General features: G+C 25.2%; 8 protein-coding genes across 11 annotated transcripts; 5 read left to right on the top strand and 3 right to left on the bottom strand.

The window, feature by feature from the left end:
• Positions 1–1,738: 1,738 nt before the first annotated feature.
• On the bottom strand, positions 1,739–5,530 carry LOC122848281 (extracellular signal-regulated kinase 2-like). 2 transcript variants are annotated; one of them, XM_044146255.1, is made up of 10 exons: positions 5,106–5,503; positions 4,467–4,686; positions 4,273–4,403; positions 3,889–4,204; positions 3,621–3,813; positions 3,402–3,542; positions 3,170–3,336; positions 2,944–3,098; positions 2,103–2,624; positions 1,739–2,006 (listed from the first exon to the last, which is right to left on the bottom strand). In XM_044146255.1, the coding sequence occupies exons 1-10, from the start codon at positions 5,190–5,192 to the stop codon at positions 2,001–2,003; spliced, it is 1,938 nt and encodes a 645-aa protein (XP_044002190.1). In that variant the 5' UTR covers positions 5,193–5,503; the 3' UTR covers positions 1,739–2,000. The 2 variants fall into 2 exon arrangements, with proteins under 2 accessions (XP_044002190.1, XP_044002189.1); XM_044146254.1 differs by lacking the exon at positions 1,739–2,006 and having other exon boundaries at positions 2,046–2,624; positions 5,106–5,530.
• A 476-nt stretch (positions 5,531–6,006) lies between these two features.
• Positions 6,007–7,213, bottom strand: LOC122848280 (death-associated protein 1). The gene is made up of 3 exons (XM_044146252.1): positions 6,923–7,213; positions 6,677–6,770; positions 6,007–6,607 (listed from the first exon to the last, which is right to left on the bottom strand). Exons 1-3 carry the CDS (start codon positions 6,969–6,971, stop codon positions 6,451–6,453), a joined length of 300 nt encoding a protein of 99 aa, XP_044002187.1. The 5' UTR covers positions 6,972–7,213; the 3' UTR covers positions 6,007–6,450.
• A 229-nt stretch (positions 7,214–7,442) lies between these two features.
• Positions 7,443–11,827, top strand: LOC122848279 (transcription termination factor 2-like). The gene is made up of 3 exons (XM_044146251.1): positions 7,443–7,822; positions 7,895–8,052; positions 8,134–11,827. Exons 1-3 carry the CDS (start codon positions 7,671–7,673, stop codon positions 11,340–11,342), a joined length of 3,519 nt encoding a protein of 1,172 aa, XP_044002186.1. The 5' UTR covers positions 7,443–7,670; the 3' UTR covers positions 11,343–11,827.
• A 359-nt stretch (positions 11,828–12,186) lies between these two features.
• Positions 12,187–12,780, top strand: LOC122849366 (ribosome biogenesis protein BRX1 homolog). The gene is made up of 2 exons (XM_044148059.1): positions 12,187–12,442; positions 12,520–12,780. The coding sequence occupies exons 1-2, from the start codon at positions 12,347–12,349 to the stop codon at positions 12,778–12,780; spliced, it is 357 nt and encodes a 118-aa protein (XP_044003994.1). The 5' UTR covers positions 12,187–12,346.
• A 103-nt stretch (positions 12,781–12,883) lies between these two features.
• LOC122849365 (ribosome biogenesis protein BRX1 homolog) lies at positions 12,884–13,396 on the top strand. The gene has a single exon (XM_044148058.1). It carries the CDS (start codon positions 12,884–12,886, stop codon positions 13,373–13,375), a length of 492 nt encoding a protein of 163 aa, XP_044003993.1. The 3' UTR covers positions 13,376–13,396.
• A 298-nt stretch (positions 13,397–13,694) lies between these two features.
• LOC122848278 (peroxiredoxin-5, mitochondrial) lies at positions 13,695–14,922 on the top strand. Its single transcript, XM_044146250.1, has 4 exons — positions 13,695–14,002; positions 14,066–14,200; positions 14,273–14,404; positions 14,478–14,922. Exons 1-4 carry the CDS (start codon positions 13,898–13,900, stop codon positions 14,667–14,669), a joined length of 564 nt encoding a protein of 187 aa, XP_044002185.1. The 5' UTR covers positions 13,695–13,897; the 3' UTR covers positions 14,670–14,922.
• LOC122848276 lies at positions 14,909–20,307 on the bottom strand. 3 transcript variants are annotated; one of them, XM_044146248.1, is made up of 7 exons: positions 18,016–18,595; positions 17,379–17,942; positions 17,140–17,281; positions 16,446–17,022; positions 16,143–16,381; positions 15,914–16,073; positions 15,078–15,822 (listed from the first exon to the last, which is right to left on the bottom strand). In XM_044146248.1, exons 2-7 carry the CDS (start codon positions 17,859–17,861, stop codon positions 15,495–15,497), a joined length of 1,929 nt encoding a protein of 642 aa, XP_044002183.1. In that variant the 5' UTR covers positions 17,862–17,942; positions 18,016–18,595; the 3' UTR covers positions 15,078–15,494. The 3 variants fall into 3 exon arrangements, with proteins under 3 accessions (XP_044002184.1, XP_044002183.1, XP_044002182.1); XM_044146249.1 differs by having other exon boundaries at positions 14,909–15,822; positions 17,379–18,584; XM_044146247.1 differs by lacking the exons at positions 17,379–17,942; positions 18,016–18,595 and adding an exon at positions 19,294–20,307.
• Positions 20,308–21,020: 713 nt separating this feature from the next.
• On the top strand, positions 21,021–24,192 carry LOC122848275 (N-acetyltransferase eco). Its single transcript, XM_044146246.1, has 3 exons — positions 21,021–21,070; positions 21,327–23,460; positions 23,543–24,192. The coding sequence occupies exons 2-3, from the start codon at positions 21,334–21,336 to the stop codon at positions 24,044–24,046; spliced, it is 2,631 nt and encodes an 876-aa protein (XP_044002181.1). The 5' UTR covers positions 21,021–21,070; positions 21,327–21,333; the 3' UTR covers positions 24,047–24,192.
• The last annotated feature ends 516 nt before the right edge of the window (positions 24,193–24,708 follow it).

The following is a 24,708-nucleotide window of genomic DNA, read 5'->3' as shown; positions in this document are numbered from 1 at the left end:
TTTTTTTTTGTTTGGATTGACAATCGAGGCGCCACTTACTGGAGAGAATGTGACAAGACAAATTGACAAGATGATGATTGAAAAATAATTTATAAAAAGTAAAAACTTTCTGAATTCTTGTTTTATAACTATAAAAATTTATATTATGAAAAATAATAAAAAATATGGTACAAGATAAAAAAGATGCTGGAAGAAAAGAGAATAACAAAAATGACATAAAAAAAAATGAAAATTAATTTGTCTGGACTCTCGATTAGTGAGTTTAAAAAATAATAGAAAAAATAAAAATAATCAAATAAAATATAACAATAAAAAAATACAATGAAATTTGATTTTTTTTTTCTTGGAATTAAAAAGGATTGGCCAGTTTGATCAACATTCTGGCAGGTATCAAGAAAAATATCTAGCTAAAAATTTTTTTACTATTTGTTTGATTCATCATAAAAAGGAGCAAAAAAAATAACAAAAAATGTTGTTATTTTTAATCGACGAATTAATAATTTAATTGTTAATTTTAATTAACAACATGTAAATAGTATTTAAACAAATAAACTCAATAATAATAAAGAAGAAAAAAAATAAGTTTTTTAAATTTTTTTTTACCTTGGAGTAGCCAGCAACCACCAACATCAATTAAAACCATCAAATCATCTTGATAAAACTTCAACATGGCACTAATGTTCAATTGTTTATAACAAAAATATCTCATTGTTTATAAAATTTTCGTAGATAATTTTCACAAAATTAATCTTGATTTTTGAGTAAAAAATTCACACACGAACAAAATGTATTTTATTTTTTTTTTTTGACAAAATATTTAGTGGCTCAATAATTTGTTAATCAATTGCCTATATTTATTTATTTATCAAATTATTATTATTTTTAAAATAATAACATCACTTGAGACACTTTTTTAAACACGAAACATGATTTTTTTTTTTTTCCAACAATAATAAAACCGAGTATTTGCTTTTGAGGTTACGTTGTCATTCACAAAACTTTTATTATTATTTTGACTTCTAATTGTTCATTGTCACGTTAAATATTTATCAAAAACAGTTGAAATAATTAATCCAAGCTTATTAAATGTATGAAAAACTAAACAAAGATATTATATGTTCTTGCAAATCGAAAAATGGAGCAGTCTAAGAACAGGTATTTTTGATGACAATCAAACTAGCAAACTCACTGTTTGAACTCTAAAACTAGCCACAAAACTATACCAAAAATAATCACAGTATGTTCTATTTATTAAAGCAACTAATTAACAATTAATTTCATATTAAAATACAGCTAAAATTACTTCATAACAGCAACGAGTTGGCGGATACAACGTATCGTTGCCTAAACAACACAAAACTAAATTTCACCTTGCAACATCCAGGTGGCAATTATTTTTTAAAGACCGCTATATTACCGATTCAATTAAAAATGGCCAATTTTTCAAAAAAAAAAAAATTTTAATTTTAATTATCTATACTAACTAAATTGTTAATTAAAAAATCATTAAAAATAATTAAAAATAAATATTAAAAAAATTAATTATAATTGTGTAAATAAAAATTAAAAAAATTAATTAATTATTGAATTTTTTTTTATTACAATATTTAATTTGTAAATTATTATTCAAATAAACATTAAAAATGCATATTACAAGTATTTTAATTCAGTAAGAAATAAGTTTATAGATATTGCCTAAAAATTAATAATCTTTACATTAAAAATAAAAAAAATTTATTTTAATATAAATAAATAAATTGTATTATATATATTTAAATTTCGACTAGTTAATATACAAGTACATTGTATTCTCTTCTTTATAAAAAGAAAAAAAAAAAAGGCATCAATTTATCATAGTTTTACAAGACTCAATTTGGATCATTAAATTTGGCAGCGATTTTAAAATAAATTTTTCCAAGTTGTTTATTTTTTCTTTTCATATAAAATTTGTGTTTAAATTACAAAAAAAAAAATTTATTATTTCATCAAATGCTTTCTAATCATCTCTAAAAACATGGAGAAAAAAAAAAAAAAAAAAATTAATTAATTAAAAAAACTTGAAGTAAAATTAAAATGAAAAAAATAAAAAACTACCAACTAACATTTCCATTTTTGAGTTCTTTGTATGCAGACGCAGTAATAATACCATGACTTTGATTATGGCTAATAATTGAACGATAATTTTTCATTGTTGTTGTATTTGTTGCTCCTGATGTTGATGATGTAATTGTTGATGTTGGTTTTTGTCTCAAATGACTCTTCAATGCTTGACTACGTGTTGCCTTGTTGCAAGAACTAGTTGTACAATTTCTTTGTACAGCTGATCTAGTAACCATTGGCATTGTTTGATTGAGATAATTTTGTATGACCTGATTATGTGATATATTGTTGTTGATTGAATGGGTTCCATTGACAAAATGTTTTGTAACATTATTAGGCATTTTATTTGCAATTATTACTTGACTTCTTGGACTATCTTGACTTGGACGTTTTGGCAGAGGGTATCTCATTGGATTAACTGGTGTTTTAGCAAGTGACAATCTTGCTAATACTGGTATTTGTTTAACTCCTCTTCGTAATTTTTGTTGAACTGGTTGTTGATTCAATTTACCATTTGTTCCACACTGAAATTAAAAATTAACATAATATTATTTTTCATTTTTTTTTCCAACTCTTCTACATCATTTTTTTGCTTTTCATATTCATCCCTATTTATCAACTTATTTGCTAATTTTTTTCTAATCTAAATTATATTTTTTTTAAGCTACATGCACAATGACATTTATCACGACTAATTACAGTACCTAAAAATAATCCATATGACTTGTTGCCTGTAAATAATAATTTTACATTTACACGAAAATTTTATCTATTTCAATGTAAAACTGTTTTTTTAAAATTAACATTATTTAAAATTAATTATTTATTTATATTATTTTTTACCACTACTATTTGATCCGACTGTATTGAACGTTGTGACTTGACGAATTTTTGATGTTGTTGACTCAAACACTGGCAGCTTTTAGCTTGACTTGGTGGTGCATTACGAAAGTTTCCATTGATCAAATTATTTGCATACTGGGAAATGACGTTTCTTTCTGTTAACAAAATATTTGTTTTTTTACATTAAAATTATTTCTATTTGTTTCTATTTTTATTTTTTTTATACCATTTGAACGCATATCTGGATGTCTAAACAATTCATTTCTTTCTTTTTCTTTTCTAATATCATCAATAGGAAAATGTAAATTTTTTTTTGCTGGTGCATCACCTTGACCAGCATTATTTGTGTCTTTTCTAATGTGTTCAGATAATCTTCGTATTCTTGCTTTAGACCTTGATACACAATAATTTTTATAATTATAAATATTCAAAATTAAATTAATAAATATTAGACTTACATATTTTTGTGCTTTTTATGTTTTTCATCCATCATTGCATAGAGTTTATTTCTGTACTCGTCAATTGAAAGTTGTACATCATCACGAAGTGGTGGAATAACATTTGCTCCACGTTCTGGTTCTCTTGCTCGATGATGAAAGCTTAAAAATTATTAATCAACAATTACAACAAGTTATTTAAAGTTATTAACTTTGACAAATAAATAAATTAAAAATTACGCAGCAACATAAGGATGTTCCAATGCTTGAACAGCTGTTAATCTATTATTTGGATTAAATATAATTAAACGTTTCAATAAATCAAGTGCTGTATCTGATATATTTGTAAAAAGTTGTTCAAGTGGACGTCGTGGTATATTTGGTGTTTTTTCTAATAAATTTGATCCATAACCAGCACTTACTGAAGCAATATCTATCAAACAAAAAAAAAATAAATCAACATCTAAATAATTTTTAAAATAATAAACAAATAAATTTATATAAAAACCTTCTGGTGTAGGTGGTGGTAAAGTTGCCATGATTCTTTCAACTTGATTAATTGTTGATGTTCCAGGAAATAGAGGTTTTTCCAGTAACATTTCACCAAGTATACAACCCAATGACCACATATCAATACCTTTTGTATATTTTTTAGAAGCAATTAATATTTCTGGTGCACGATACCATCTTGTTGCAACATAATCAGTCAATGTTGGATCACATCCAGTCTCACCAACACCATCAGTAATTTGTGTAACTGATCTTGCTAATCCAAAGTCAGCTATTTTACAATGACACTGAGCATTCAATAATATATTTGATGGCTAAAATTAATATTAATTAATTAATTTAACATATAACCTTTTATTTATTGATGAAAATATTTAATTACCTTTAAATCTCTGTGTATGACATTTCCAGAATGAATATATTTTATTGCTTTAAATAGTTGATACATAATAAAAACCTTGTGAATGTCTTTTAATATGTTACGTTTTTTTATAACATTATGAAGATCAGTTTCTAAAAAATATAATTATTTATTTAAAACAAAATTGATAATTATAATTGTTTTTTTTAAATTACCCATGAATTCAAATATCAAATAAATATCACGATCATTATCAGCTTTGTGTAGGCCAATTAGCTGTATGATATTTTCATGATTTGATAATGATAATAGAAACATTATTTCACGAAATGTACGTTGAGCATCAGTTTGATTTCTAAATGCATCAAATATTTTTTTAACAGCTACTGTTTCATGTGATTTTCTATCAACAGCTTTCCAAACAATTCCATATGCCTGTCAATAAATAAAATAAAAATTTTATTAAAAAAAAATATACCATTTCCAAATCAATAAAATATTTATTTCATTTTTTTTTTTTTCAAGTTTGTCATAAATAAAATCGGTGCTTGGTACGATTGTTTTATCTATATCACTAAGCATCGAAAAAAAAAAAAAATACAAACATCTAAATGACGTATTAAATTTATTTATTTATTAAAATAAAATATTATTAATTAACAAATAAATAATAATGAAAAATATGTTAATAAATTTACTAATAACAATTAGCTATAATTATTTTTTCAAGGATAAAAATATTTTTCATTAACATTGTTAGTTAATTAACAAAATTAACAATTAAATTGATAAATAATATGTTTAAAAAAAAATATTTAAAAGCTAGTAAATTAATTATTAAATTAAATATTTACCCCTTTGCCAAGTCGTCGAATAATGTTGTACTGCTTGGTGACATGACTGTCAATTTCTCCAAGTTTTTCATGACTTTTACCTGACATTATTTTTAATTATTTATCACCTGAGCTGGTCGTTAAACGCCGGCTTCAAGGTCTCAATAATTAAACTTGATATTATGACTATTAAATAATATTTTTTCCCCACGATGTTCAACTGCTTTTGATAATTTACTGACGATGTTGTTGATGGTATGATGATGATGACAAAGGGGCTGATCTAATTTGCAGACAAATTCACATTTCTTACCAACATTCAAATAAATATTATACCCAAGTAAATTGTTTTTTATTTTTTTCCTAATTTTATAATATTTTTGTTATTTTATTTGACATTTGACACAACGATTGTCGTTGTGTTTTTTTTTTTTTTTTTATTTCTTTTTATCAACATGTATGTTTCAGTTGTCAAGACAACTGAAATTATCAACAATGTGTTGTGTGTCCCCTTCTTATTCGTTCGTTTATCAAGTTTATTTAAAAATAATTTTATTCTACCAAAAAAAGATTATTAATTAACTGTATAATTAAATAAACATTACAAGTTTTTTTTTTTTTTAATCCATACAAGCATTTTTATTCAGTCATCAAATCAAGTACACACATCATCTTAAGTATATTTTTTTTTTTCTCATCATTATAAATTATATTCAAAAATTACAATTATTTATGAAATCTATTTTTACAATAATTATTATTAGGATATCAGTTTTTTTTCTTTTTAGTACGAAAATAATTAACTGATTTATACATTTTTTATTTTTTCTTCAATGTGCTTTAAATAATAAATTAATATTTTTTTAAATACAATGATAGAAAATTATTTAAAGAAAATAAATGCAAAAAAAATAATTTGATGGTCCGAGGTACATACTGGAAGATACACGACTTATATGCTGGATTATTATTTAATTTTCGAATCAACGAAATTATGTAGATTATAGAAAAAAATGAAAATAAAAATTTTAACAAAAAAAAATAATAAACATCATTAAAAATATGATGAACGACACTTTTAGTGTGCATAATTTTGAAAGAAAAAATAATAAATTGTTTTGTTTATTTTCATTACCAAAATACTAACAGTACGAATTTGTGTCGATCAATGTTTTTCTTTGAATATTATTGTTTAGACTTTTACGAAAAATAAATAAATATGATCAAGTCTCGAAGAAACTGAGTAAATATTATTTTTCATATTCACTGGAATTTACTTTAAACGAAAATTATTGTTTTTTTTTTTTTTGTTGATCGACATTGTTTATAGGTACTTGGTATAAGAAAATAAAAAAATAATAAAAATTTACTTTCTTGGTTGCTGAATGACCATTGTCTTGGAGCAATTATTAGTACGAGCTTCATGTGTTGGAGTTGGTTTATCATGAAAATGTTGCACAGCTTCTGGTGGAAAATCAGCATGTCCTCGTGATGGAGCACCACTTATTGTGACTGCTGGTGTACTACAATCAAACAAAAACAAAAACAAATTTTTAGTCCAATTAATAAGAAAAAAAAATCAATTAATTTACCTGTTTGCTAATTTACTTTCTTCAGACTCTTTTGCTGGCTTTGGTTCACGTTCTGGATTTTTGTGTTGAGTTATTCTCATACCACCAGCTTTGACTGAAAAATAAATAATCAAAAAAATTATAATTCAATCAAGTGATGACAATTGCATTTTCACATATCAAACAGCCATTTTAAAATATCAAAAAATATATATTTTTATCATAAAACAATTAATTTAAAAATAAATAATTTAATTAATAACATACCTGCTGGAGGATGACCAGCCATCAATTTGCATTCATCTGGACTCGACATTGTTGTTAATAACAATAAATTTAATTAACTATTATTATTAATAAACAATATGGTAGTTTTTTCTTTATTTTAATATACGTTCGATTGAGTAGACTGCTTGTTCGTTTATGACCAGTTTATGACGACGTGGGTGAGATGTTTGCAATGGTTTGCCAGTAGAAAAAGTGAGAGAGAAATGTTATCACTCCTGATTATTCAAGAGAGAAAAAGAGATAGTATGATATATTTGTACGTCGCAATAAGCCGCATCACATACACATAACACACACACAGTGATAGTCGTCAAGGTGGTGCTGTTTTTGTTGTTTATTTATTTATTTATTTATTTTTTACATAAAAATTCAAGGTTGCTCGATCACGTGATTGTGTCGCCAATCGCCATTATTGTTTTGAATCACGTGGTGCATTTAGCGCTGTATCAAGGTGGTGATATTTTGTACTGGGGTTTGAAAAATTTTGTTGTAACCGTTTGTTGGAGAGGAGAGAGAAAAACATAACAAAAGAAAATTAAAAACACACTGAAACACACGCTAGTGCACGCCAGACAGGAACAGACAGGTCATAAAAGCCATTAAAGTTTATAGGGTCTAACCAAGACACTGGTCTGTCTTGATTGATAATAAAATAAATAAATAACAAAGTGAAGATTAATGATAATATAATTATTTTATGTGAAAAAATTAATAAATATTATTTGTGATGGCTGATCAACAAGAATCTTTTGTCGTTGACGACAGTGATGAACAAGCTGAGACAGATATTGAATCAACTGATGATGAAATATATGGTGAAAATAGATCAATTGGTAGAAAATCAAATGCCCATCCAATCATGGAATCTGATGTTGACTCGTAAGTATTGACATTATTGTTAAAATGTTTTTCAATAAATTTGTTAATTTATTTTGTTGTTATTATTTTAAGACTATGTTCTGATGAGGATGATGAGGATGATGATCATTCATTGCCACAAGACTTCAATGCATCAATTTCTAAAGCTATTCGTCGTAGTTTACACAAAATTGGTAAAGAAAATATTCCTGATAGTGACATGGACCACGAGGATAATGGCCAATCATCTGGTAAATTAATATCATCATTATTTTTCATTTAAAAAATTTTCTGTTTGATGTATAATTTTTTATGTTTTATTGATAATTTAGATTCTGACAACAATTGGACAAGATCTCGTATAAAAAATCGTGTAATGAGTGGCAGTGGTGATTCAAGTATCTGCAGTCAAACTGATGAAGATGACAAGCCAAAAAATGTTAAAAAAAAATTTCGAAGAATAAAAATAATTTCAGTAGACAGTGATTCAGATGAGGATGATGATGAACAACTTCGTGATGAATCTCGTCGTGGTAAATTTTCTAGAGTTATGAATGATACAAGTGAAGATGATGTTGAAATGATTACAAAAACAATATCAAATCTTTCAACAATGTCAATGCACATTGATGTTGATGAATCGACAAATAAAACAGCCAATAATATTGATGAATCGACAAATACAACAGCCAATAATCTTGATGAATCAAAAGTAGTTGATGTCACTACTTCAATGCATATTGATGTTGATGAATCAACAAATAAAACAGCCAATAATCTTGATGAATCAAAAATAGTTGATATTACTACTTCATCTGCTGATGAAGATGATGCTGAAAAATCAATTGTTCGTGAAGCAAAAATAGTAAATAATTCAAAAGAAAAATTACATACTTCTGGAAGAAATAATATTATTGATGATGACAGTTCATCAGATGAAGATGTTGTTATTCAAGAGACAACAAATAAAAATGATACACTACAAATTGATGATTCAGATTCATCTAATCATTATGTGCCAGAATCATCACATGAAATTGATGATTTACCAGTATTTAAATTTGGTAAAACTGAAAGACCCTCAAGTATTGTTAATATTCAACCAAGCATCGAGGAATCATATCAAAATGATGACATTGATGAACAAATTGATGAAGTATCTCGAGAAATATTAAAATCAAAAAAGTTTCTTTCAAGTTGTCATGTTGATAACTTGCCAGATGGTGGTCTTAAAATGCGTGAAAATATATCAATACTTGAAGAAAAATTATCAAACTTAAAAGCAAAATTAAATAACAATAAAAAAATTAAATCAACACGTAAATCAAATGAAATTAAAACAGTACCATTCATGACATCATCACCATATAATTTTGACAATAAAAAAAATACTTTACAATCACAAATAAATGATATAAAAATTAACTACAATGACTCAAATGAATCATCATCTGATCATGATGTTGGTAGTACATCATCAGACAGTGATAATGATGATGATGATGATAATAAATTTTCAATGAACAACAGAGACAATATGTTACATAAATTATTATATCAAAGTCCAAAAGCTGGTTTTGATTTTAATAAACTAGGTGATATTGCAAAAGCAACATTTGAACGTGAAGAACAATTAACAGTTGAGACATTAAAAAATTTTCATGGTTCATTAGAAACATGTCCAGATGAAAATGTTTTACACAAAGACCCACGTGGTTTAAAAATAAATTTAATGCCACATCAAAAACATGCACTTGCATGGTTATTATGGCGTGAAAAACAAAAACCACCAAGTGGTTTATTAGCTGATGACATGGGTCTTGGTAAAACATTGACAATGATATCACTTGTTATGGAATCCAATGAAATTGATGGTGATGATGATAGTAGTAAATCATCAAGTGAAGATGAATGGATATCTAAAAAATCAAAATCAAATATAAAATATCATGGTAATACACTTGTTGTTTGTCCAGCATCATTGATTAATCAATGGGCTCAAGAAATAAAAGAACGTGTTAAACCAGGTATATTATCAGTTGATCAACAACATGGTCCAAATAGAGAAACATCAATATCAAAAATAGCTAATAAAGATATTGTCTTAACAACATATGCAATATTATCACGTGCACATAAAAGTCATACAGCATTATTTAGAATTAAATGGAAAAGAGTTATACTTGATGAATCACATGTTATTAGAAATCATAAAAGTCAATGCTCTGAAGCAGTATGTGATCTTATGGCTGATAAACGTTGGGCAATGACTGGTACACCAATTCATAATAAAGAAATGGATCTTTATGCATTATTAAAATTTTTAAAAATATCACCATTTGATGATATACGTACATGGAAACGTTGGGTTGATAATAAAGATTCAGCTGGACATGAAAGATTAGCAACTGTTATTAAAACACTTATGTTACGTCGAACAAAAGACGATTTAACTAAAAAAGGTTTACTTGAAAAGTTACCAGAAAAAATGATTGATATTATTTGGGTTGATATGGATCCAGAAGAAAAAGTAATATATCAAAAAGTTATGTTATATTCAAAAACATTATTTGCTCAATTTTTATCACAAAGAGCTGATAAACAAAGATTATTTGAAATTGGTGGACAACAATATGCTGATCCAACACGTTATTTTGATCCAGTTGAACGTAATTTTAATAGAGCACAACAAAGATTATTAGCAACACATGCTGAAGTTAAATCACATGAAATTTTAGTACTTTTATTGAGATTACGTCAAGTATGTTGTCATTTATCATTGATTCATGCAATGTTAGATCAAGATGATTTAGATCAAAGTGGAATTGGTGGTGGACATGATGTTGATGCTGATATATTATTAAAAATGAGTAATATGGGAATAAATAAATCATTATTTAATGATGATAATGATGCTGCTGGTGATGATGATGATGATATGGGTGTTGATGAACGTGTTAAAAATAATTTATTAACATCTGATAATCCAGTATTTGAAAGAGAACGTAAAAGTTCAAAATTACGTGCTGTTATTGAACTTGTTACTAACATTATTAAAAAAGATGAAAAAGTCATTGTTGTATCACAATGGACAACATTACTTAATATTGTTGCTGAAAATCTTGATGAAATTAAAAATGCAACATATAAAAAATTTACTGGTCAAGTTGCTGTTAAAGATCGTCAAGAAATCATTAATGCTTTTAATAATGATATTGATCCACGTATATTGTTACTATCATTAACTGCTGGTGGTGTTGGATTAAATCTTGTTGGTGCTAATCATTTAATACTTATGGATATACATTGGAATCCACAGTTGGAATCACAAGCACAAGATCGTATTTATCGTTTTGGACAAAATAAAAATGTAACTATTTATAAAGTTCTTATGACTGATAGTATTGAAGAACGTATTAAATTATTGCAAGAAAAAAAACTTCAAATTGCATCAAGTGTACTTACTGGAAGTGGCAAAGTTACCAGTTCTAAATTAACACTTGATGATCTTAAATCACTTTTTGGTTTTAACAGAGTTTAAATACTCATGTTCTTTTTTTTTTTTCTTTATTACTTTTTTTTTTTTTTTACTTAAACAAAATATTAATTAATTAACAATTAGTTTTATTTTTATGCTAGATTTATTATTTTTTAGACTGTGCCATTATTATTTATTTAAAAAAAAAAAACAAAATATTTCAATGAACTAAACTTTAGACTATATTTGTCAGCATGTAGAGTTATTTTTTTTTTTTTACTTATCATTTGTTTTTGTGTTTTCAATAATCAAATTTATCAGTGGTCTTAAACGACATACAATTATTTGTTAAAAGTAAATAATATTGGTACCAAAGGAGCTTGAATTTTCTATTAAAAATAAGTATTTTTCAACAGAATTCTGAATTAAATCTTGACTAAAATATTTACTTAATTAATAAACAAGTTTTTTTATACAATTCAGCAATAATGTTTGTGTAATTTATAATTATCTGTATTTTTATAAGAAAAAAAAAAAAAAACAACAAATGTAATATTTTAAGTTGATCTCAAAGTATTGGAGTTTAATATTAATTAATAATAAAAATAATTTTATATGAATGAATTTAATTTTATTATTTATTTAAAAAAAAAAAACCTAGATGTTTAAAGTTGAAAAAAAAAAATTAGCAGATATTACAGTGATATTATGTTTTGTATTTATTATCAACAATAATTAGATGATAAATAATTGAGTCCTAGATATGTCTAGATAATGCAAGATAATGTACTATTGGATGTTCGCACATGCGCTGAATGATCCTTGTGATTTTCTTGGATCTTGTTTGAACTTGTTCAATCTTGTTCCGCCTGGTTCTACCAGAGCTACCAGAGTTCCAGTCTCACACTCTCACGTGTCTAACAGTGTGTAATGTGCATTGGCTGAGCATAGAGGTTCACCTTGTTCACCTTCCGGTGTTATTGTTTTTCAGTGGTCTCCACGTGTTTAAAATTTATCTCAAGTTATACAACAATTTGTAATAAATAATAATATATTTATTTATAAAAATGACAAAAAATATATTAAAAAGAAATATCGAGAGTATCGAGACATCAGTTGAATTACCAGCAAAACGATCATCTGATGAACCTCCAGCAAAAAAGGTATTTATTATTTAACCTTAAATGATGTACTACTATTAATTGAAAAAATATTAATTAATAAAATTATATTTAACCAGGTAAAATGGATAAATCGACAACGAGTATTAATGCTCACATCACGTGGAATAAATAATCGTGATCGTATTTTAATGGAAAACTTAAAAAAGCTGTTGCCTCATCATCGTGCTGAAGCCAAGATGGAAAGACAAAAAAATCTTCAAGTTATCAATGAAATATGTGAATCTAAAAATTGTAACAAAGCAATATTATTTGAAGTTAAAGACTTTTTGGCACCGCTGTTTCAAATGCTTAACCATCATCAGAAAATTTATTGTTGAAAATGGCAAGTATCAATTGATAAACAAAAAAAAAAAAAAAATATATAACAAAATAATAATTAATTGATTAATAATGTTTATTTAAATTTTTACAGTTTATACAATGGATCATTTAACATTAACTGGTAATTGTTTAAAAGGATCAAGACCAATATTATCATTTGATGAAAGTTTTGATCGGTTACCACATTATAAATTGATAAAAGAATTATTAAGTCAAATATTTGGTGTACCAAATAAACATCCGCAAAGTAAACCATTTTTTGATCATGTTTATACATTTAGTATTGATGATAATAAAATATGGTTTAGAAATTATCAAATATTAACTGAAGATGGTGGTCTTGCTGAAATTGGACCAAGATTTGTATTAAATCCAGTTAAAATATTTGCTGGTAGTTTTGGAGGTGAAACAATTTGGGATAATCCAAAATACATATCACCAGCAAAATATCGTCAATCACTTGACATACAAGCACGTGATAAATATTTAAATCAAATTGAACAAAAAATGAATGCGAAAGCTAGAAAGCCGTCCAAAACATACAACCTTAATCCACTGGATGATATATTTAAATTAGCATACAAAGAATAAATGTAAAAAGTTATGTTAATTTAAATATATCATCGAGTGAATCAAGTTATTATTACTAATAACTGTACTTGGTAAAAATAATATTTATTTATTTAATAAAAAAACAAAATTACAAAAATATTTTATTTTCTAAACATTTGTAAATATTTATTTCTAAACCAACATAGTTCTTACTCAAGCTTTTAAGTACATATACATTTTTAATTAAACACTAATTAAAAAAAAAAAAAAAAAATCATGCTACCAAATACCAACTGCTACCAACCAAACCTAAAAATAAAAAAAAAACATGTCCCCTGTTTATGTAATGTCACGTTGTTTGTCTAAATAAAAAAAAAAAAAAAACACATCGCAATTTACGTGTTGAATAATAAGTAAATTTTAAAAAAGTAATTACAATTAGCAATAAATTAAAATTACAATTACTTGACAATAAAAATTTCATTGAAATTACGTATTATCATAATTGAATCAATAATCGATTCACCTTTTTTTTTTTTTTATATTAAATAATAAAAACAGATGACTCAGTTTGTCAGTCGTGTAATTTCCGTTGCCAGGAGACAATCGTTGAATTATTTTGGTCGACAAGGATTTCATTTATCATCAAAAAATATGGTTATCGCTGTAAGTTTAATTGACATAATATTTAAAAATTAAAAAATTAATAATTGATTGATAAAATGATAGGTTGGAGATCAATTACCAGCAATAGACCTCTACGAGGATGCTCCAAGTAACAAGGTTAACATTGCTGAAGTTGCTGCTGGACAAAAAATAATTATATTTGGTGTACCTGGTGCATTTACTCCAGGATGTTCAAAAGTAATTACTTTTCTCACTTTATAATTTGCTTAAAAAAATGCAAATTAATTATTTAATTTGTTTATTTTTTAGACTCATCTTCCTGGTTATATTACAAGAGCTGAAGAGCTCAAAGAAAAAGGTATTTCTTCAATCTTTTGTGTCAGTATAAATGATCCATTTGTCATGGCAGCATGGGGAAAACATCAAGGAGCAGATGGAAAAGTAATTAATTATATTTAACACCTTTTAAATATTTTGATTAATTATAATAATTTTTCTATTATTGTATTGATAGGTTAGAATGCTTGCTGATACAAATGGTGATTTTACAAAAGCACTTGATGTTGAAGTTGATCTTGCTGTACTTGGTGGTACTCGTAGCAAACGCTACTCCATGGTTGTCGACAATGGAACAATCAAAGAGCTTAATATTGAACCTGATAATACTGGTTTAAGTTGCTCATTGGCTGATCGTATTAATGCATAATTTAATCACCTGATATTATTAATTTTCTTCTGAGCAAATATCCTAATTATATGTGATATAAACACCATTTGTTTTTTTTTTTTTTTTTCTACTTTATTGTAACAAGGTTTTTACCTACTAGATTTTTGTTAAACACTTGAAATTATTTTTTTCTTTAACACTATAATGTCAAATAATAATTTGATGTATTTAAAAAATTGCTCTGTTGAAAAAAAAAAAAATGATTGACAAATAAATAATAATTACATCAATATCTGGAATTTATTTAATCATAAATAATTAAATTTTATTATTATTTTATAATTGATTTAAATGACTCAATGTATTATTTAATGATTATAAAATTTTAAATAACAAAATGCTGAAAAACAAAATAATTTACAATTATTAAAAAATGAAAATAACAAGTTGCTTGAAATTATAATTCAATTTTATTTATTACATCATTTGTTGTATACAAAAACGTCATGAAATTGACAAACAAAAAAATATATGGTACGTTAATGAAGATTAATTATTTTTAAAAAAATGTATCAACAAATTTTAAATTTAATTATTTTTAATTGTAGCAATATATTCTTGTTTTTAATTGTTTTTTAGTTTAAAGAAAAATAGCTAAATATTAATCATACATACGAGAATTCAAAGGTAGATTAAATATTTTAAAAAAATTAATAATTAAAGCTATTATCACGCTTCAAATTACTTTTGGTTAAAATGGCTACAACTAATATTGTCATGGAAGTTGAAAAACAAAAAACAAGGGGATAATTTTTTATGATAATTTAAAAACAAAAAAAAAGGAAGAATAAATATTTTAATTGGTTATTGTGGTATGTCATTTAAACCGATGATTGGTACTGGTGGTGGTAAATCAGCATGTAAATGTTTTGCAAAATTATAAGTCATTATTTTAGGTGCAATATATCCACCAAAACCATCACGTCCTTTGTGATAAATACCAGCACCAGATAATGGAAATGGTGGATCTGTATAAACTGGTTGAATATCAATAAATGGTATTGTTGTTTGTGCAGCATCTTTTTTAAGATCAGTTGGATTAAAATGAAGAAATTGATTTGTTTTTGTATCAGGAAAATTTGGAGCTTTTGTTTTAGTTGATACATCCAATTCTTTTGTATTAAATTCAGTTCTAAAATTAAAATTTTCATTAATAAATTACATTTATATCAATTTATTATAATTAGATTTTTAATTAGAAAATATTATTGATATTTTATTACCTTGGACCAAGTTGATTTGTATGAGTAGTCATGTCAGTGTTATCATTACTAATCCAAACACTCATCTCCATTGGTTTATTCAATAAACCACTTGTAAAATTAAATGGTGTAACACGAATTTCAAAATTTAAATGTGCTCCAATTAATTTAAATCTTACACCTGTAATAATAATTGTTATTATTCACATTTGTGTTATTTAATTTTGTTGATGATTAAATGATTATATACCAGTAAGAAGTTGATCATCTTTTCCAACTAAATCATCCAAGTCAATGGCTCTACGATCCCATGATAGTGAATGGAAATCACGATTTTTCAAAACATTGTTATCAGTTATTGTGAAATTATCAACTGGTTTCCAGGTTACTGATGATTGATCAATTTCACCTCGTGCTAATAGCTTGCCTTCTTGTATTTGAAGATGAACCATGTGATTTTTTTTAACCAATTTTACACCAGTTACAACTCTGTAAATTAAATCATTCAATTAAATACACCTCCAGGTATTTATTTATAAAAAAGAAAACTTACTTGTTGTTGGCAATGTCAGATGTAACATCACGTAAATTAAAATAACGATCACTTTCTGGATGATCTTCATCGCAATAACACATGCAATAACTACAATGCCAAAATATCCAACGCCACCAACTGTCCACCTTTATTGTTGGTCTTGTACATGTATTTTTTTGACCAAATTGTTTACCATTTTCATATTCAATATACTCATATCTTCTGTGACTATTTTTTTCCGATGGACAAATCCACATATCAGCATCAACATATTGACAATGAAGAACTTTTCCATTACATTTACGTTGTTGTTTACAATATTTATTATCAAAACAACCATGAACTTGTGAATATTCATATGAACCACAACTTTTAAAGCATGATTGTTCACGATTTAAATCAACTTCATTGACAATATATCCTTGAAATAAATTTTTCATTTCTTCATAAGTTTTTCCTTCTTCTTGAATTTGTGGATCACATTTCCATAAATCAGATGGAGCAAATGCCATGGCAGTACGAACAGCAACAAGTGTCTCAGATGTTCTTGTACCATAATCTCTAAATGTTTTATTTATTTCCTCCTCAAATGTACCTGTATAAATCGAAATATTAAATCACCAATTTAAACACCCTTTTTTTGTCTTTTATCAATCGAAATTAACAAAATTTCAAGCCTAAATTTCGAGTTAGAAAAAAAAAAGATAATTACCATTTTTATACAAACGAAGAAGTGTATATGAAAATTGCATCATTGCACATCCTTTTATTTCAGCAAGTGCAATTGTCGTGTAAAGATTGTAAAGTACTTGTTGAGGTGATTGATTTTCATTGCAAATTTGTGCAGATACTTCCTGCAATAAAATAAATTTAATTTTAATTTTTTTAAACAATATAAAATTAATAATAAATATCAACAATAATTATAAATTAATATATATTTAATGCTACCTTGAAAGCATGAATAAATAAAGTGTCTTTAATTATTAAATCTGAAATACGTTTAAGTGCATTAGGCACAGCAACATTTGGGTCACTCAATATAACATCAGAAAATATAATCCACTGTTGTAAATTAAATGTCTGTTTTTTTTGTATATTATCATGTAATTTTTGTCTAAATGAATCGTATAAACCATTTAATATTCTCATATCATTTTGTGCTCTAGACCATAGCCATAATGAACTCAATGAACTCAAATGACCTCTACCAATATTTGGCATTTCATTATCAATTTTATTACCATAGCTATCATATAGCTTTAATATTTTATCATAAACATCATTATCAGATCTTTCTTGAAATTTTTTTTCAATTGATACATCTTTTAATTCCAATAAATCATTTCGTAATTTATCAATTGTTGAAAAATCATTTTTAACACCATTTACAATCCATAAATTCACTATAAATATTATTATTGTTACTTTCATCTTGCTTATTTTTTATTACTTTAATAATTTATTTATTTCAACACAATATTTATCTGACAAGCTTGCATCACACAAGGATAACTAAAACATTATTAAAAATATTATTCATCATTATCACAAGCATTAAAGTAGAGACAGAAAAATGGTACGGTACCATACAACGCCACTGATAAAATGATGAAAAATAAAATTATAAACCTCAAAGAAATACACAAAAATAATTGCTCACAATGACGGTATTTTCATTACTATATATTTAAATAATAATAATAATAATATCAATGATAAATATTTCTTTGTCTCGAGAGTGAAAAACCAAGGCTACAAGGTGAACACCACACTTTTTTTATGTTCATTCAACAAGTTTTTTTTTTAATTTTTTTTTTGTTAAATAAAAAACCACATACACATCAACATGGTGTGTAACTTAACTCTTTCTTTCCTTTTTTTTTCAACTGATTATTGTTATTATTAAAGTAACTGTCGATGTATATATGTTTTTTTTTTTTTTTTTCTTTTGTTTAATTTAATAATAAACGAGCTTTAGCTTGCTTCAGCTAACAAGATGCAGAAGTGGGTGTGTAAACTGGTATATCAGCATGACTGTTGAATTTATTTAATAAAAAATATATAGAGTAAAAATATATAGACCCTTTTTTTTTTATGAAAACAATTTGTTAAATTAATGTGAACGAGTCAACGTCAGAGGATAAAATGACTTGTGGAAATATTGTTGACTGAATAAAGTCACCACCACTCAATTTTCTATTACTCAATTTACTTGACAAAAATATAGATATATTTGTTAATATACACAATGAAGGTTTTTTTTTTTATTTGTAAATATATTATCCCTCTTTTGCTTCTCTCTTTGGCTCTGAATATGCAAATTGCAGCGATTCATTAAATTTATTAATAAAAAAATTAGGTATCATTATACTTTGCCTTATCAAACTTGTTTTTTTTTTATAGTAAAATTTAATTTAAAATACTAAAGAATATATTTGTTTATAAAATATTTAATTAAATTATTTAGTATATTTATTTTTTCAAAATTAATATAATATTTAATTAAAAATAAAATGATTATTCAAATAAATTTTATTCGAACATTTTATTTCTAAGAAACTGTTGTTTTCTTTTTTTTCTTTTTAGTAAAATTTATTTAAACAAATTAAAAGATATTTGTTTATAAAAAATCTAGGTAATTTATGTTAACAATATTATAATTAATATTATTTTTTTCATGAATCAAAAAAACAGTTGTTTAATTTATTTAAAAATCCTACTTTCAAGGAGCTGCTGTTTTTTTTCTATAGAAAAATTTGATTTCGAAAATTGAAAGCTATTTAAAATATAAATGACAATTATTGTTGATATTATTATTATGATATAATAGTTTAAAATTAATATGGTATTTTTGATGTATTACCTTGGCATTGTTGGCAAGTTGAATGAATATACCTTTTTCGAATTTCGATGATATACCATTTGGTACAATTAATCTGTGCAATGACAATAAAATATCTGGTAGATCACCATACTCTGAAGAAATGCAAGTTTTAGCAAAATCTTGTATTGTAAATGATTCGAATTTTTTTAATGAACCTGAATATTCTTTAAATTTTTTTTGGAAGTCATCAATTCTACCCAGGTACTTTGATAAATCAGCAATACTTCTGTCAATTTGATTTCTCTTTGGTAATTCTCTAATTAAAATATCAATAATTTCATTACTATTTTGTTCTAAACGTTGTTGAAACATGTCAACACGATCATTAACTCTTCTCATTTGATTCATCAATCGTCTTTCCATTTTATTAATAAATGGTATATTAATTTGATCATCATTTATTATACTGCCTTTTTGTATTAATTCAAGTGATTGAAGTGCTCCAATTGTTATATCTTTTCCAAGTGAAATAATATCTTTTATGTCACCAAAATCAACTGCAAATCCACTTGTTGATTTACTCGAAGACAACAATAGTAACAACAAAGGCAATATGCCAGTTGTAAACAATGACAATCGTGTCATTTTGATATTTAATTGTCAAAAATAAATAATGCAATACTTATTTATTTAGTATCATTTAAATTAAATATTTTAAAAATTAAATAATACTTTTTAAATAATTATAAAATACTAGATTTTTTAATAAGAGTATTTAATAGTTTTTTAATTAAATTAGAATTTAGAAACTTGAATATTAATATGACAGACACACAAAAAAATGATGCTGTGTCAACTGTCGAGAATTCGGAGCAAACTCATTAATGATAAATTCTTATCTTTACTTTGAAGAATTTTATTTTTATGTAAGGCAATCTTTTGTTTGCTGAATTTTATCTTCTGGTATTTCCATGGTATATTCTTATCACAATAAACATTGAACACACAGTGAACACAACAACAGTAACAGTCAATGAAATATACTCTTTTTTTATGTTTTTTTTTTTATAAATTATAAAAAAATGGCAACAAAAATTTATGGCGTATTTGCATGAAATAAAATAACGATAATAATAATTTAAAAAACAATAAATTATATTTATTTATTTATTGTTAATAATTAATTGTTTATTATTATTATTATTATTATTATTATTTTCTAACTTGCTTTCTCTCTCTCTTATTTTCTCGGTATTTAAATGACATTTTTTTACTTTTAAAAATTTTGTTTTTGCAACAACAATAAAAAATTAATTGTTTATTTAAATCAATAAATTATGTTAAATTAAATAAATATAAATATAATTTATAAAAAAATAAAATTATAATTTTTATTTATATCCATGTTTTTTTTGTTTATTTATAAAAATTTTTGTTGTTGTATTTTTTTATGTTGGTAAGATTGTTTAAAAAATTTAGAGGGAAAACAGCCGTTACACAAAAAAACGTTATTTATACTTATGTGTACATATGTGTACATGTAATAAATACATGTAACAAAAAGAGAGTCTCTCCCCAGCATTGGGAGAGAGAAAAAAAACAGGCGCGAGAAAAACATTATTATATCCACACAGACTGTGTATTTCCCGCTTCAATTTTGTTATTAAATAATTATAATTATTGTATATAAAAATTTTAAACATAAATCTTACCAAATAAACAATCAATTGTTTCTTTTGTTTATAACAAAATATTACTTCCAATAACAAAAACAAAAACACCACGATTTTTTTAACATCTTGATTTCGTCAAATAGGTAAATAATTTCTATAAATTAACATAATGTTTGGTTAGCTTGTCTTTTTAATAAAAAAATAAATTAACATAATTAATTTATTAATGATAAATATTATTAATAAATAATAATAATATAATTAACCAACTGTCAAAATTATTTAATTGCTAATGTTATAAATAATGATAAATAATTGTTTTGTATTTTTTTTTTATCTAAAATTGACATATATAATTATAATAAATAATTAATTTGTATTTTTGATGATTTACTTAAGATAATTGATGATGTCTCAAGAGTCTCAAGTTCTAAGTACAGTGTCATCCCTCGACAGTGGTCAGGGTGATTCAATATGTACTCCAAAAAGAGTCCAAAAATGTTTATTCAACAAGCCAGATGGTAGTTCAAGTAAAAGAAATTTAATGAAGCTATTAAATTCAATTGACATTGACACAACTGCTGATAAATCTGGTGATGAATCAGATCTTGGTCCAATGTCACCACTTGCATTGACTGACAGGAGCAGTAACTATGACAGTTCACCAGGTAGACAATATGATTCACCATTTACAAGTCCAGAAAAACAATCACCAAGAAGTACTGATGATTGGGACAGACTACGACCATTAGCAAGAAATAAAAATAATCATGATCATCAGCTAACACCATTTAGCCATCTTAAAAAAATAACAAGAGCTGCACGTTCATCACCATCACGTAAATTATACAATATTTTATCACCAAAATTAATTCCATTAACACCAGAACGTTACGATAATCCAAATGATAACACAATGTTTAATAATTATGATGACGATACAATAATACCAGAGACACCACAAAAAGATAATTCTAGTATAACTGAAACACCCAAGAAAAAAAATCATTCAGAAAAACGTATGAACACACCAATTGGTTCAATAAGCCAAAGTATCATAACAGTACCACCATTACATCGTAGAAAATCATTGAGTGCACTTGATAATTGTGAAACATCATCACCAGAAAATACAACATTAAAAAGATCATATCCAACTGATGACAACAACAAATCAAATGCCAAAAATAAAATTGCCAAAATTGATGATAATACATTCACAACATCAAGAGCACGTGCATCATTATTTCAAGAAGATAATAATCAAAATTTACCAACAAAATGTAACTTTACATTAAGTACAAAATCATTTTATAATAATAATAATATTGATGATAATAAAATATCATCATGTTTTGGTTGGAAAAAAATTGAACCAATCAAAAAAAGACACAGTTTACCATCAGTACAGTCAAATAGTAGACGTTCTGGTGGTTATTTAAAAAAATTAAAAACAAATGGTTGTATTAATGCTGGTGTTATGCATGGTATTAAAAAGAAAAAAAAATTAACAAAACGTCGTAGTGATAGATTGAGTATTGGTGCTAATAAAAGTACTGATGATAAAAAAAATTCACCAGTTAATAAAATAAATGAGCCAATGACAGTTGTTGATAATGTTGAAGAAAATGAAAATATTACATTAAATGAGACTGATAATACAGATAAGGTTATAAATAAAATTGTAAAACAACCAGTGAATGTTAAAAAAATAATAGTTAGACCACCATCACCAGTTGAAGATCCAAATAAAAGATTTTTCAAAACAAATAGAACATTAAAATCAAATAATATTGCAACAATAACTGTCAATGAAAATATAAAATTAAATGTATCAGATGGTAAATTTGCATTAAAAGAAAAACGTAAATTATCATCAAAATTTTGTTATCCAATTAAAAAACAAAAAGTTAATGATTTGATATTTGATACAACTGATTTGTGTGTTGATGAGCCTGAATTTAATACATCTATTGAAAAAAAACAAATGGATGGAATATTGAAAGTACTGGAAGATGATTGGGCAGTTGATGATTATGACACAATGGAACCATTGATGAATCAATCAAAGCCAAAATCACCAATGAAAAAATTAACAAATGTCAGTTTGTTAATGTCACCAGGTAGTGTATTGAGTGACATGACATCATCAATGAATATTAAGGATCAAGCTGGAATGATGATTGATGAACAAATGAAAATACAAAATGATAATGTTGTTGGTGGTGGTGGTGGTGATGAAGGTGGTACAGCTGAGACAAGTCAACAGATCAACTCTACAGAACAACAAAAATATTATCCATTATTTGCCAAAGGATACAAAGACACCATTGAAGTTCCTAGTGATGATAAAAAACGTGGAGTCAAAAGAGGATGGGGTGGTGGAGAAATGCAATATCAGCTTGATGCTGGACAAAAACGTTTTGGTGCAACTCAATGTAATGAATGTGGTGTTATTTATCAAATGGGTGAACCAGAAGATGAAAATTCACATTTAATTTATCACAATAGTTTTAAAATTCTTAAATTTAATGTAAGTATTTAAAATTTTTTGCTTTTAATTGAGTCATATTTATTTATTGATTAACTGGTTTTTTTTTTATTGTTAATTTTAGGGATGGAAAAATGAACATGTTATTATGGAGGATATATATACAGCAAGTCGTATAATAACAATTAAAAAAACAGATCCAAAACATTGTTGGAAAAAAGTTGAAGAAGTACTTGGTGTTGTTGATCGTGATTTGGGTCTTGCTGATATGGAACTAACTGATTATCAGGACAAAACAATATATCTTTATATCAGAGATAAAAATGTTTTAGGTGTATTAATTGCTGAAAGTATTAAAGAAGCTCATCAAATGATTCCTGAACTTGCTGATTTAAATTGTTGTTCAACTGAAAGCACTCCAGCAAAATGTGGTGTCAATGTTATTTGGACAGCAATGAGCCATCGTAGACAACATATTGCTACAAAATTACTTGATATTTTACGAACTAATTATTTTTATGGATATATTTTGTCACTTGATGATATTGCATTCTCAATGCCAACACCAACTGGTAGACAATTTGCTGCAAAATATTTTGGTTCACTTAATTTTAAAGTATACAGTTAAATTATTTTTTTAAAATTATTTTCATAGACAATTTTGTTTTTATTTTTTTTATTTTATGATTAGATAATTATTATTAATCATCCATGACTTTGGTAATTATTTATACCATTCAATTATTCATGTCAGATTAATTGATAAACGTAAATTTTTTTTTATTTACTTTTGTTTGCTTAGATTATTATAAAAAAAAAAAAAAATGAAAAGACAAATACAAATTAGTCATACGGTTTTTAAAAATTATTTTTAATTTATCTTTGAATGATATTATTAGTGTATTTTATATGAATTAGCTGGTAAAAATGTAAAATATACAAACATCTTATTTTAAATAAATTAATAAAAAACATTTGTATAATTAATTTGTCATATTTATTTATATTAATTGTTTTTATTAAATTGTACTGTCATTGAGTGTACTTAAAATTATACTTTTTATTTTCTCAACGAACTGGTATATATTTAATAAAATTTTTAACATATTTTTTTAAATAAACAAACACTAATTACTACGTTACTCTTGACAAGATATTTACAACTAAATGTCTTTTTAAATTTCCATTTAGAAACTTTTCATTAATTATTTATATTGATTAAAAATAAAATAAGATTATCACGTATATAAACAATCCATTTATTATTAATATTAATTAATTATAATTAAT

Source organism: Aphidius gifuensis, linkage group LG2, assembly GCF_014905175.1.
Source record: "Aphidius gifuensis isolate YNYX2018 linkage group LG2, ASM1490517v1, whole genome shotgun sequence".
Lineage (NCBI taxonomy): Eukaryota > Metazoa > Arthropoda > Insecta > Hymenoptera > Braconidae > Aphidius > Aphidius gifuensis.
Note: the sequence above shows the minus strand (reverse complement) of the source record. Positions and strands in the feature narration are given on the sequence as shown.